The 15604-nt window shown below is 31.6% G+C and overlaps 1 protein-coding gene across 12 annotated transcripts in view; it reads left to right on the top strand.

The window, feature by feature from the left end:
• The window catches only part of Rfx3 (regulatory factor X3), a 300010-nt gene that overhangs the window by 205056 nt on the left and 79350 nt on the right, over positions 1 to 15604 (top strand). For 11 of the 12 annotated variants that reach the window (XR_013438109.1, XR_013438110.1, XM_040285704.2 and 8 more), the window contains one exon: positions 9355 to 9429. The exons of the other annotated variant lie outside the window; for it this stretch is intronic. Coding sequence is in view for 9 of the 11 variants with exons in the window: in XM_040285704.2 (XP_040141638.1) it covers positions 9355 to 9429 (75 nt within the window). In the remaining 2 variants the exon portion in view is untranslated. The remainder of the gene's footprint in view (positions 1 to 9354; positions 9430 to 15604) is intronic. 12 annotated transcript variants of the gene reach the window in all.

Genomic DNA, 15604 nt, shown 5'->3' with positions numbered 1-15604 from the left:
CACATTTAAACCCTTTCCTATTGGAAAGTAAATCTTATTAATAATAAATTACTTAGTAAGTTATAATTGCTCCTCATAGGATATTATAATCCACTCCTCATAGGATATTTTCATTAAAATAATATGAGATATTTTCACTCAATTTAGATTCATTTATATTTGTTATAAAATGAAAATGATATTGAATTTAGAGTGATAAATCTTAGATTCTGATCTCATAGTTAATATCTTTGTAATCTCATGAAAATCCTTCAATTCCAGAGAGCCTCAATTTTTTAATCTTGGAAGAGAAGATAATGTTCCTTCCCCATACTTTTTATAGGTTGTTTTGAAAATCAAATGAGATTTAATGTAAAAAGGTTTACAAATCATAAAATATTCTAGTATTCTATTTTAAAATCACTTTAATAGTTGTAAAATGGAAAAAATATATAGTGTGACACTAAATTTTAATTACATTTTTATTTTAATTTATATATAATTATAGTTGGATATATAAATCTTGACCTTTGGCCTTTAAAAAACTTTAAAAAGACATTTAAAAGTCAAGAGAATATGCCTTGACCTATAAAAACTACAAGTAGAATGATACAATTTTCCTTCTGTCTTATTAGTAATGTTGTTGAATAACAGGTTAATATTTACATTAAGAAAGAGTCCTAATTGTGTATATGGTATTTTATTTGCATTGATGTACATACGTGTCTATATAAACCACATGTGCAGGGAGGCCTTTTTTTTTTCCCCATGTAAGTCATACAAAACACCAGTTTTTCACATTTTCTTGTATTTCAAACTGAAATTTAGCTTTTTGTCATTATCAACTGTTCCTAAATGAGCTCTGTACTCCAACCTATCTTACTTATATCAGAAGTACCTGGGAATAGCATAGATTTTACTAAAAATTTTGTAAGACAAAGAACTGAAGGCTTAGTACCACATTGTCCAAAGCTTAGTCACACAAAACTACCTCACATTCTTCTCTCCAGTCTGTCCAATGAGCATTCATCATCAATCTTCTCAAAGCTAAGCTCTAAGATCAGTTTAGTCTCCTGTAGATCTCTCACCATTCAGAAGCAACTCCAAAAACCACGAGCCTATCCATATTAGAAAGATTCTCTTTTGATAGAAGGCAGTGGGCAAGTATAAGTAGCACTGGGTAATGACAACAAGGAAACTTTCTTTTACAGTTTTTCTCTTTAAAAATATGCACTGTTATAGGAATAAGACAATATTATTAATCTCTTCTTTGAGATTGGGAAAAGAGAATACAGACACAATATTAATGAGTCTTTAGACCTCATTTGACCCTTTTTCTCCATACTGTCTACCTCTTTTCTTTAGGGTTTAGGTGGGATTTTTCTAAGGTTCCTTTTTTATAAAAATTTTTAGTTTTTAGTTGTAGTTGGAAACGATACCTTTATTTCACTTATTTATTTTTATGTAGTGCTGAGGATTGAACTCAGGGTCCTGCACTTACGAGACGAGTGCTCTACCACTGAGCCACAACTCTAGCCCTCTAAGGTTCCTCTTGCTATACTAATTCAGGGTTGGATATAGCATAGACCTCAGTGTGGCCTTGGGTATTTGAAAGCTTCTACCTACCCTTGATTCTAACAAGGCAGCATTAGTATTTTCATGACACAAAGGGTTTTCAGCCTATGGTTTGAGTCATGTTTATCACACTTAGTATCTTTCATCAAGTAATAGTATACTGTCTTGTTCAAGTCCTTCCTAAAAGGAGTTGCTTTATCTTTGTAAAGGCAATATTCTAATTATTTTTTCTTCTGAATGTGAAATATTACATCTCTCTTGCCTCTTCTGAATATGTCACCTTAATTTCTGAGAAATCATGGAAGACTCCCTTTGCTCTTCCTTTGCCACAAAATATGTATATTTGGTGTAATCAAATTGTATACTTTGCCTTACAAAGTATTTTTTTCTTGAATTTGCCCCCAAAATACTAAAGTCTATTTGTGTATTCATGTTTTACCACATTCGTAACCATGCCACTTTCTATAACAGAAGCAAATTAATTGGTATGGAGACCCTTTTGCCCCATTGAGGTTAAACCAGTTATACCATTCCCTGGGATCATGTCTTTTGAGAATCCAGTGTTCAGTTGAAACAGCGGAATCACATCTGTATTTATTTTAATTCTTCCATTCCTACCTGGTGCCTCAGTTCTAAAATTATTTTCTTATATCCTTGGTGTTACTTTCCTCTCTTTTCAGCCAAATTAAGTTACAGCAAAGCCCATTGGACCGAGCACAGGGAAGTTCCTCTACTCTCTAAAGAAGTCTTAGTTTCTCTGGATTATCTTCATTGTAAATTGCACTCATAGCTAGTTGATCTAACCAGTTTTGATTTTTCTAATTATGCTTTGTAGCATATTGTTTTGTGACATGATGTCATGAAGTCTTTGGTTTCCTGCTAATGTGTGGTCAGAAATCTGGCCTATGAATGTAGGTAGTTGTACCTGAGCTTTAGCTTTTCCTACTTTGCCAGGCATTCTTTCAGGGCAGCATTTGAGACTTTGAGATGGCATACCATTCCTAAGGCCAGGCAATCTTTCATCAATCTTGATCATTTATCTGCCTCAGGGGCCTGCCCTCTAACATTTCCATGTTCTATCAAAACACACCACAAATCCTCATGTTTCAATCTGTTTTTTTGTTTTTTGTTTTTTGTTTTTTGCCACTTTGACCAAAAGACCTGATAAGAGCAATTAGGGGAGGAAAAGTTTCCTTGGGGGCTCATAATTTCAGAGATCTCAAGTCTATATATGGATGACTCCATTCCTTAGGGCATGAGGAGAGGTAGAACATTATAGTATAAGAGTGAGTTGGGGAAAGCACCTCAGGACATGACACTAGGAAGGGGATGGAGGGAAAGAGAGAGGAGAAGACAGGAGAGGAGAGGAGAAAGAGGAAGAGAAAGTGGTAGTGGTGAGGAGAGAGAGATAGAGATAGATAGATAGAGAGAGAGAGAGAGAGAGAGAGAGAGAGAGAGAGAGAGAACTCTGCTCAACAAAGATACAATATAAATCCCAAAGACATGCCCACAGTGACCCATCTTCTCCAGCCACACCCTACTTGCCTAGTTTACCACCCAGTTAATCCCTATTTGCAGATTAATGCACTGATTTTGTTCCTAATCATTTCACCTGGAAACCCTCTTGCATTATTTCACACAGGAGCTTTTGGTGAACACTTCACATCTAAACCATAATACCTCCTCTCCATTTACTGAGAAGTTTTATGGCTTCCAGCAGCACTGGCTGAAGGGGTCCCAGACTAGGCTAATAACCAGCATTAGATTTCTATTCTCTTACAAATCCTGTTTTAAATGGTGAAACTGAAGTATATTGCCAAAGGTCTTTCTTTATTTTCTAGAAAAGAATTTAAATTACCCCAAATAATTATGTGTCCATAAGGCTGAAGTGAATATCAGTTTGTTAGCTGCTGGTCTACAGAGGAGTTTCGAAGTCTCACCCTCATCTCATCTTAATGCTCTGTAAGCTTATCTTTCCAGACTGAGTGTCTCATCCCAAATTGAGTGACCTATCATTTGCTCTCAGAGGAATTGCCATAGGTATTTACCTGATTATGAGACAAAATCCAGCACCACCATGAATTGGGTCCTAACTCCTAAACACCATGTATTCTAAGACAATCATAGGAAGAATGTAAACAGGACTGGTGACTCAGTCCCAGATGATTATGTAATTACATTGCAACTGGACCCTGTTAACTTAGCTCAGAGAATTATTTTTTTTTCAAAAAAGCAAAATATCCTCATAATCTAAAGTTTAAGGCAAAATTGAACAGTGTTTACCATGTCTGTTTTTTTAGTTGAAAAAAGGAGAGTAGGGAGAATCCTTTAGTCATAAAAATATTATTTGGCTGTGTACCATAAGTTGAAAAAAGCAAAGATTTTTTAAAAAATATTGAATGAGAATCCAAGAGAAAGGAAAAGACAGAGAGATAAAAAGAGTAATGCCCAAGAAGAGAGATCACTGAGGCCTAGAGTTATTCTTGACTTTCAGATTGTCATAAAGATATTTGTTAATCTGTATGTACTAGAGTTGAAATTTCAATAACCAAATGATCAGTATTTTTAGAATGAAGATAATCTGGTAGAGAAATTAACTGGAAAACATTTTAGAATCTGTTCATGTCAATGGATTTGATATGTATATTTAAAATATTCTAATTACACACTGATGAAATAAACACCATTGTGTTCATTTCAAGTAATAATAAGACACTACCATCCTTTTTGCCTCAGACTGTGCAGCTTTAGATCTCTAATTCTAATGTATATTTATATTCATCCTCTTCACTCTCACATCATTCCTGGTACATTATCATACTTCCAAATTGGTTTTCCTGTCCTGATTCTCTGGTATCCTATACTAGATTAATGATATGAAGTACTCTCTTTATCAGATTACTTCCCTTTCTCAATACTTTTCAACCATGGCCCACATCCTTTTTAACCCAAGATCCCAGTCAAAACAGTGCAGTCTCTCTAACCTAATATATCCATCCCTAATGGGAAGTTATCTTCCAGTCAGTCTTACTCTTCCTCAAGCATACATTGTATCATCTTATCTTGTTTTACTCTTCCTCAAGCATACATTGTATCATCTGATCTTGTTTTCTATACCTAAAATTTTCACCAACCTGCCCCTATCAGAATGTCAGGCATTATTTCTCAACTTTCTACTCAACCACCACTTTATCCCTTCTCTGTAAAACTAACTATACCAACAAGATGTGGTCCTTCCTTCCTTCCTTCCTTCCTTCCTTCCTTCCTTCCTTCCTTCCTTCCTTCCTTCCTTCCTTCCTTCCTTCCTTCCTTTCCTGTCTTCCTCTATATTCTAGCAATAATTATTTAATTCATTTTGATTGCTTTTGATTGCTTATTGTATATACATATTAGCAGTCCCTTGTATATTGACACATTGTGTTACTTCTATCAGTTTTTACTCAAGCCAGGATGTATTTTGAGCTTCGAGTTAACAGGGCATTTTTTGAAAATTTTTGCTACTATGTCTTTTACTCCGTCCTTACACACACACACACACACACACACACACACACACACACACACACACACACACACCTCCTGCCCTTTTCCTCCTCATCTGCATCTTTCAATTCATCTCTCCCTCTCTTTCCCCTTTCTTCCCACTCTTCTCCTCTCTCTATATATATATAACCACTCATACACAGAGCTACCATACTAGCATTGCTCCTTGTGTGCAGTGAGGTTTTATGATTCTTGAAATGAAATCACATGACACCTTAATAATTTAATGAAGTTCCCACCATCAGTAGCAAGGACTGTAGTTGTTTTATACTGGAGGGATTGGTATTTAATTTTATTCTTTTACTTTAAAAAACCCTACAAATTCCTTGAATTTGAAACACTTTTAAATTCTAGCCACCTGGTAACCTAGCTATTTAATAATTTTCATTTCATGAAGCAGCAGTTATACAGTATTTTCATTAAGATTAGAAACATTTTCTCAGATAATATATGAGAATAGTGAGAATTGAAAGTACATAATCTTCACCAGTTCACTTTGAACTCAGTATTTTAAGTGTCAGATACTGAAGTGTGCTCTATTTTTTTATATTGGTCAACTCCCAAGAGTTGAATAAATATTTGCTCAAATATCTAATCCACAATAATAAAATATAAACGAATTAACTTTATTCTTAATGAGTCTGGTAGACACCTATTCTAATCCACTAATATAGCTTATTTAGTTAATTTGTACTCCATCCCTCTTTTCCTCTAACTCCCACCCATATACATAGATCTTACCCAATGAATCTATGACAAAAAAAATTATGGGGTAATTGGTAGGAATAACATCCATAATCCATTTGTGGTAAGAAAGCTATTTAATTCCCCATATGCTAACAATATAAAAATGTTGCCTCAATATTACTTTTCTTCGCTGTTTTTACATTATTTCTCTAACCTCTCACCCTTACTTTCCCTCTACTGTCATAATGTATTCCTATGGGGGAATAATCTCTTCTCATGTTTTTGTCCCTTAAAACTTCTTTTTAGTCCATAAACACAAATAGGACACACTTCCACTCTTACTAGCAGCACAATCCATTTTACCTAGCAAAACCTATTTTATGGCTTTATCTGAAAACCAACATTTCTCAAATATTCACATACTTCCCTCAAAACCTTAATGACATTGCTTTTTCTCTGACTGCTACATATCAATAGCTAATTCCAAACTCTTTCTTCAGTCTCACTTACACCATTACTCTGTGTGAGAGGGAGACATACCTTAAAAACTAGGTTCCTTGACATTTCTCAAATACATGCCCTGGGCTTTCTTGCCTCTTGACTTTACTAAGCCTATTCTTCTCCCTAGAAAACCCTTTGCCCCACTCTTTTCAACTAGAACACCTCCATCTTTTTATGTATGAGTACTCACTTTGTAGAGTCTATAATCATTGAGAAAATGACAGTAAATTTTGTAGGTGTTCTTAAATACATTTTTTTCAAGGAGAAGTTACATATTTTTTAACACTTTCTCAGAAGGAGGCCAAAAGCCCCCTTCCCCACTAAAACTTAGAGAATGTTGTTTTCATTTTCATTTACCTTTATAAATTACACTTTTATTTTTGTTATATATAGCTTTGTTTTTTCATAGTTGTGCATTATTCATATATATGACTACCTAACCTATCTCTCTCACTACATCGTAATATCCTATATATTATGAGACTTTTTTTTTTATCCTGGTCCCCTGTACACTATTTTATATATGTTAGGTACATAATCACTTATAAATAGATCTCATCCTTTAAAAAATGTAGTCAAGGCTATATGATTCTTTCATGAGATTAAATTTCTCTTCAACTTTAAAAAAATGAATATGATAAATACGTTTTGTGTGTGTGTGTGTGTGTGTGCGCGCGCGCGCCTTTCTCATAAATTCTTACCAGGTAGAGGTGAAAAAATATTCTGATTGTTCAAAGGGACAAAAAAGAACCAAAAGTCTGAAGGTCCAAGGCATTCTAGAAAGTCAGTCCACTGCTGGGGAATCCAGTTTGACCCATGTCTCTAGTTACTCCTTAACAGCCTACCTCAAAACTCTTTAAAAACTGTTTAGAAGTGCTGAGGATATAGTCCAGTGGAAGGCCCTGGGTTTAATCCCAAGTACATAAGTGAGTAAATACATATAAGACAAAAATGAAAACTGGCCAGAAATGAGAGGATTATTTCCTAACAACCTCACCTTCCAGGGAATCAAATAGAAATCTGGGACCATCACAGTAGATGATAAATACAAGCAGACCTCTAAGAAAAAGATGTGATCAGATCTTCTAAGATAAGAAAGTAATGGTTTATCCAACTTAAACTTGCTATTTTACAAACCCAGAGCATGAACATCTTTCTGAGTGTTGTTCAGCTATTATAGTTCCGATAATTTTTACCTTTCATTTAAACCTATAAGTCACAGGCTACAGATCATTGTATTTTTATTTATTAGACTGAAATCTTATCTCAAAATTTCCACACTCAAACTTTAAAGAAAATGTAGGCATTTTAGCAAATTGCAGTTTGATTCAGTTCTTCTTAGAAGTGATTTCTAGTCACATGAATCTTTTCAGATGTTTTTAAAGCAAGAGCACTTATTGATTGCTACTAAGAAATGTCATGTCAAAGTTCTTTAGTTTTTCAGTTTAAGATTTTGGCAAAGTGTTTATTAACTCATTTCATTTGCATTGCTCTAAAGTGCATCTTTTTTCACTTATGCAATATCACTTTCTTCTGTTTATTTTTCAAGTATAATGATAAACTTTATTATTTTCTTATCTGGAAGAGAGAATGTTTTAACACCAGTCTATATAGTTTTGTGATCTAAAAAAGAAAAGTTAACAATAGAATAAAATGTATTATATAGTTTTATGAATTAATTTAATATTCATTTTAAGAATATTTTCTATAAATTCTTATAATAATCTGCTCCATATTACATTTTATTATAGGGAAGAACTCACAACTTGGGAAAGTAATATAAAATAAAATTAAAGCTATTAATTTCCAAGTTGTTTATAAGAAAATTAGATTTCATGTTGATATAATTGATACTGAATGTTCTATCTATAATGTGTTGTATGATAAAGAAAATGGAAACTTGGTAAAAAATTAAAAAAGATAACAGTTATCTTCTATCCTTTTTCTTTGGGAGTGGCAGTATGTTAAAATTTTAAGACATTATTAATTTCCATAGCCAAAGTAAAGTGTCAGAAATTTAACTATATATTAAAGCATTAAATATTTCTATAACTGCTTTTACTAAATTGATGATGTGATCAGATTTTCAAAAGTAATAATATATATTTTCTCTTAAATTGCATAATGCAATTTTAAAACATAAATGCAATGCTAATATTGTTAGTATAACCCCAAAACCACAGAGCATTTCAAAGCTGTTTATTAACAGAATGTGCAATAATAATACTAGGAGCTGAAAGATAAGCTACCATTAAATATGAGGTTATCATGAGAATGTGACATTTATCATTGGCGCTGCTACTTAAGTAAAATTACGAATTGAGTAAGATTTTGTTGTTGTTCATAATATGCTAAGATTACATGGAATAAAATTTTCTGTAGTTGCCCCTTTTCTTTGTTGGCTCTGAATTATTTTCTCTTCTACATTCCATTTCTGCTGTCATTTCTAATATTTCTGCCTTACTACCACATCCTAAAATATAGCATAGGGGCCACAGTTACATATGAATATTCATTCATATGTATGACCCTTCACTTTCAAATTTTAATAACAAGACTAAAAGAGGGATATATGGATTTCATAGCTTTCAAACATCAAGTAAGGATTTTTTTGTACATTTGCATTGAAATGCTAATGTATATTAAGTTCAGAATCTATTGCATGATTTTTCTTTCATGACAGAATAGAATAAATATTAAATACTCTTTAGGCGGGAGACTATTTAGAGAGTGGTTACTATCACACATCTTGAACTTTGAGTCAAGAATGTTTTCTCATAGCTAGAAAAATCCACCGGGGTTCCTGCTCCTCAGGTCTCCATACTGATTATAATTACACAGTGTTCAAAAAGGTTTACTTTTGTGATAGGGCTTATTATTAATGTGCCTATTTTTATTTTATTCTCTGGGGGTGGGGGGAAGAAAAGGGGAAAACACATTTAGTGAGAGCTATTCATTAGCCACCATTGAAGAAGGAATTAAACTTTAAAAGAATCTATCAAAAATCTCTGGTCAGCCTTTTATTACTATCTTGTCTTGAGCCCTTTTTTTAATGACATCTATTATCAGATTGAAATGGCGATTGAGACGCTGCAAAAGTCTGACGGTCTGTCCACTCACAGAAGCTCTCTTCTCAACAGCCATGTAAGTTGCCTCTTCTTCATGTAAACTAATCTCTTGCTTGTTCTGCATGTGTTGCTTGCTTCTAAATGCTTGTTTTGTTTATTTACTTATTTTGCTTCTTAACCTTCCTTTCTCAGCCCTTTATGATCCTTGAACTATTAAATGGCTATTTTGTACAGTGGAATAGCTCAAAAAAAGTAGAGCCCATGGCGGACAGCTTTACTAGATTTTTCTACTGTTTGGATGCAGATACAGTACTTTCAAGTTCACAACAAGCTGTCATTTATTTGTGAAAAGCAATTAATAGTTATTTTTAAATGTTTAAAGTTTTCTAGTTTGATATTTATTTAGTATGAAGCAAATACTTGCAATCTAGTTCTCTGTCAGAGATATAGAAACAGCCAAGTCTACTTGTGTGACTAATAAAGTCTTCAGTGAATAAAAAATTATTAATGACAAATCCAGTGGTAATCTTGAAAATGATTCATTTACCAGTAAGACTAACTATGGTGGATAGAATACAACTGCATAGATAGACTCAGGTCCTAAAAATTAAAGAAAAGTGAAAATGGGCCAAAAGAAAAAGTAGGGCCATAAAGTTGCTAATAATAATAAAGACAATAATAAACATAAGTTGCTAATAATAATGAAACAGAATTACCATTGCTATTCTTGAAAAATCTTCACCATTATCAGATTCAGCATCATTATGATACTGGTAAGTGTTAAGAAGAATGTTGAGAATTTTGTGAAATGATAAAAATTTTCATCAGTTGTTGAAGCTGGGAAACCATTTGAAATTGCTGATGAAAAAAATTACTTTGTTAAAGGTGATTTCTGAATACATCAAAAAAGTGAATAGAACTGTGATTTAAATCTATTTTCAATAAATCTGTTAAATTAATATTAGTGACATTTTAATAAGAATTACAGTTTGTCTTCCTAATTGATGATGTGTTCTTAAATTTAGGGATGAAATTATTATGATTTCTTAATCCTTCTGTTGCTGTGATTGAAAAGTTTAAAATCTGGATCACCTACATGAAGTAATATTTTTTTCAATAAGCCTAAAACCTTTAGTTCACAGAAAATATTTTCGTTATGCTTTTTAAATATTTGAACTTTGAAACATGTAAATTTTAAATTCCCAAAATAACACTACCTCCTTATATTCTAACACATTTGTTTTTAGATGGGGTATTTTGTCTTGTTTCTTCTTCAAGGGAAAGTTTCCTGGCAAACAAAAACAAGTTAGCCAACTTGGAAGATGCCTGTAATATTGATGGAAATTATAGCATATATTTTGGTGTTTCTGAAATAGTTTAAAAAGTATTATTTTCCCCTTTCTCTAAATTTGTGCTCTTTTATGTATTTTATAAATATATCCCTGCTATAGTATCATGAGTGTGTAGTTGTGTTAAAGGCTAATTAACTATATTCTTTTAGGCTGTGCATATGAGGGGAGGGGTGATGACCAACTGGTATTTGTCTTTAGAAAATGGCAAGTGAAATGAAACTGTTTCTTTGAGTCAGAAATGTTCCAAGAACATTAGAAAAAATAACAAAAACCCTGAAGTTTCCAGTTGTTCCTTTTTCAACTTTTAGACATCTAGTTGTGTTGTGCTTATTTAATATTCAATTAATGTTTCGCTTTTATTAGAAACATAGTATATTAAAATATATGATGTGCTTAATTTTAACTCTAAACTTTAATTACCTAACACAATTAGTATTTTAATGAACAATAATATAGGTATAAAGATGTTTTTATTTATTTTTTAATTTGTTTGGGACTTTTAAAATATATTGTAGTTTTCAAAAATTATTTTTATCTTGTTGAATCTGTGAACTAATAGTTTGTGTTAATAAGTGTGAATTAAGCCATATAAACAGTGGACAACTATTTATTAATCGATGGCATCATATTTTTTTATTATATAGTATGGCAAATCTTCCATACTTTAACTGCCCAAGGCATTTCTGTATTTAGATAGGAGCCAGCACAAGTGTCACTAATGTAATGATAATCTTTGCCTAGCTAGCCTGATTCATTTGTATCACACCTGAAGTATAGTGAAGTTCATTCAAAACCATATTTATCATTAAGTCTTTAGAGATACAAATGGATTCTACAGATGGTTTGTTAACAGTAGAAACAGGATCAGTGCTTTTGTTAACCAATGCAGTTAGTTTCTCCCTGAACATAGAAAAAGATCCTGTTGTCTTTTTGTCCTTGGAAAGTTAACATGCTCCTGATTTTTATTAGATTTATCCAAACAGCTGAAGTAATCTGCATGCTAGTTAATCTTGGAAAGAATGTTTTAGATTCTGTGAACTTTTTGGTGATTTTTCTGTTGTATAGAAATTTTTTTCATTGGAAAATTATTTTAAAATATTGTTAATATATTAAATGTCCAATGATGTTCTTTATTCTTCACTAATAGGATATAATATAGAATTATTTGAGGTTTGCGTGATTCTTTAAGGTGGACATGAGTTCAACTTAACCATGATGAAGTCTTCAATTTCTCAGTTTCTAAAAAGTATTAATTAAGAAAAAATTTGTAGGAAATTATCACTAATATATATCCCATATTTACTAGTATCTAAAGAAAAGTGCGAATCATGACTCTTGAACTGAGAAGTCTTCTCATTCTATTTCGGGATATGGAGTACAAAGGATTTCCTATTTTTTCTTTATACATTTGATTATTCACAGTAATTAGAAGAGTCTTAGTAGGAGCAAATTCAGTGAATCCTGATAGTTTGCTTTGCTTTTCACCTTTCTTTCCACACATTAGGAGATGGGTGGGACATGAAATTTTATATCCCATTTTTAGCGTATTCTTGAGTGTTTATACTGCTGATCTGTTTTTAATATTATACTATTATCACATTGATGAAACGCACATATAACCTATTCATTTTGTATACTAATGTGATGAGTACAGTTGTACTATGTGCAGTGACTTATTCTACTAACAATATTAACATGATGGCAGTTATTTCAGTACTGGTGTTTTATAGAATGTCAGTAAATGTTTGTTGGCAAGAGAAAGTTCTAAGGGACTAAGGATTTTGTATATTTTGTCTACCAAGACAGACTGTGCACCTAGACCAGTACTAGACATCATGAATGCTCATTAAATACTTGCCAAACGAATGAATACTAGAAATAATAGAGGGGAACAGACCTTATCTTACCTTTAGTGTTCTAGAATGACTGATAGTCCTATGTTTATTTGGAGACTCATATGCATTGTTTTCTAAGCGTTCTTCAGTAAGCATATGTGTGAGCATTGTTGATAGAGGGTGGCCTCTTCTGATATACTAAAAAAAAATATGTGGTCACTCTATCATTTTTCTATGCGAAGTCTTTAAGTGTAGACAACTTTTTTTTCTTTAAATAATCCAACCTTTAAAATGTTGCAGTTAATAGTGACATTATTTGTCTCCTTATATTTTAGAATGGTTCTTTTTATTTGGCTTTATAGAATTCTCTTTGTACAATATTTATTTAAATATTTTTATTTCTAATTAATTTCTAATTTTTTGTATGTGAAAGTGCTACCAATAAAGGATATATAATTTGACTAAATAAAAATAGAATATCTAACTCTTTAAATTGCAGACTAAAGTTTATTTTATACTCCAACTTATAATAAATATAAATTAGTATTTAATAGAAATATTGCATCCAATTTAGGATAGATTATAAACTTGAAGTCACAAATATTCATTGTTTCTAACTTTCACATTATGTTCTGAAATATATATTTAAAAAATTTCATTTAAAGCATATTAAAAGCTGCATTTATTTTATATTTTTTCACTTTCTATCAAATAATTATTTCACAAGTTTGATGGGTTTAGCTACCAAAACATTCAATTCAAAGCAAAACATTGTTTTTTACTTATTATCTCTTGACTTTGCTATATTATAAATATAAATTATTATGGAAATAAGTCATTTCCGATGAATTTCATCATTGAATTGAACCTAAAGTAAATCCTAATGGATAATCTGGGATAAAAAATCCATCTGGGATAAAATGCCAAATGTTACATTTAGATGTTAAATGGGTAATGCAATATTTATTTATTTTTATTTGTCAAACAGTATTTCCCTTTAGGATAAATAGGAACTGTTCATCTTCTTTAGGATGCCCTGATCAAAATAAATTAATGCAAGGGCTGAAAGATCCCACTTTCTTGGTTTCTACCCTAGAACAAGTATATTTTAGTTCATTAGTAGAATAATCAGATTTTAAAGATAAAGTTTAAAATTTTCCATATTTTATGGGCTTTTAACATCATAAATGTAAGCATTTGCAAGACATTTTACAAAAGAGTAAAAGAAATGGTAACCATTTAGTTCTAAATTACTAAATGTTTAAGAGCACAGAATTCTAAGGTCCAAATGCATTTTGTTAAAGAGAAAACTACAGGAACAATGTATCATATAAAAGGCATTAACTTCCCATGAGTAGCATGTGGAGCACATGCCTTCAGGTTAAATTTAAATTTACACAAAAACTTGACTGCTAAGTTTCTCCAATAATAAGAATTATTGGGATAATTATTATATATATAAAATTATTGGGATGCTTTCTAATACTATATTTTATACTCAAGGTTTGTTATTTAATTTCATCACTCTTTCAAAACCTGAAAGTTAATTACTGGTATATAGAATTCAGATTATAATCCCCAACTATATATCAAAGTCTTATCTGTTAAATTCCAAATCAGTTTCTGTGTACACAATGAGTTTCTAAGAGATTACTCCTCTCCCAGCAGCTGGTAGAGTGGTTGGCAGGATTTCTAGCTGGAACCCACAGGGCTGCAGAAGAACCACCTCTATCCTTGCAGAGTGTTTATCTTTCTGCTTCTTCAAAGTGCTCTCTAGGTTTCTGGCAAGGAATGTAATTCTTCCATTTGAAAAAATGGATTAGGAAAAAAAATGTAGTTTTGCCACTATTAGAGTTATAGTCATCAAAATACCTATTCACATGAAACTTTTCATACCAGCTAGTCTAGATTATCTTAGATAAATCAAACTCAGATTTTAAAAACTGGTTTAGGAAAAGAACTTTTAAGAATATAAGGTATGTAAGAACAATCAGTTTACAGAATACCCCAGATATTTTGACTTGCTTCAACATTTCAGAATGCTGCATAGCCAATCCAATGAATGCTTCATTTTCTCTGAGTCATTCATTTGAGATATGAGTAATATAATTTAGGCTTCTAAGTAGTTTATGCCAACTTTTGCTATAATTATCTCACTATCTCTGTGAGAAGTTTTTATTTGATTAATATTGGTCTGATTAACTCAGATATTCTCACACACACACACACACACACACACACACACACACACACACACAGAAACCAAACATTGAACTCAAAATTTTCTATATTGAACTTTAATGTTTGCACTAGTTTCTTCTTTTATAGAAAGCAATTTATGGGGCTGGTGTTGTGGCTCAGTAGTAGAGAGCTTGCCTAGCATGCGTGAGGCACTGGGTTCGATTCCCGGCACCACATAAAAATAAAAACAAATAAAATAAAGGTATTGTGTCCATCTACAACTAAAAGGAAAAAAAAAAGGAAAAAAGCAGTTTATGGAAGTACTCTTCAAATAATTTATTATTCATTTTGTTTTCAATTTCATAAAAATTTTTATCTGCAAAATAATTATGATAATTATGAGAAATTAATAAGATCTGATTCAGATATTTGTCTTTGTTTTTAAGTAATTAAATGTTACAAGAAGACTAGTATACAATTAAGGCAGTTTGAAACATTTTTATTTGTATTTAAGAAAATAATTTGTTACTTTATATCAAATTAAAATTATTTACATTAGATCTATTTTTATAAATCTAAGTTATTTTACAACTTGGTTATAAAAAGTATATTCATATTGTAAAATTAACTATTTCTGAAAAAAACTCTCAAACTAAGATTGGTTACATATTTGTCAACTATCTATTCATTAGCAAGGAAAAGAATTCTGATTTCTTAACTCTTTCCTAATCGTACTGTTGCGTCTTTGACAACATTATTACATAAAAAGGTATTTTCACATTTTTAACTTACATAGATTGTATATTACATGCTTTTGGATGTGGGAACTTGGTTAGTTTATTCAAAAAATATTGCTATTTTTCAAAAAATATTTGCATGTTTT

Source organism: Ictidomys tridecemlineatus, chromosome 4, assembly GCF_052094955.1.
Source record: "Ictidomys tridecemlineatus isolate mIctTri1 chromosome 4, mIctTri1.hap1, whole genome shotgun sequence".
In the NCBI taxonomy this organism is placed as follows: domain Eukaryota; kingdom Metazoa; phylum Chordata; class Mammalia; order Rodentia; family Sciuridae; genus Ictidomys; species Ictidomys tridecemlineatus.
The sequence above is the reverse complement of the archived record's forward strand: the minus strand, read 5'-3'. Positions and strand labels throughout refer to the sequence as shown.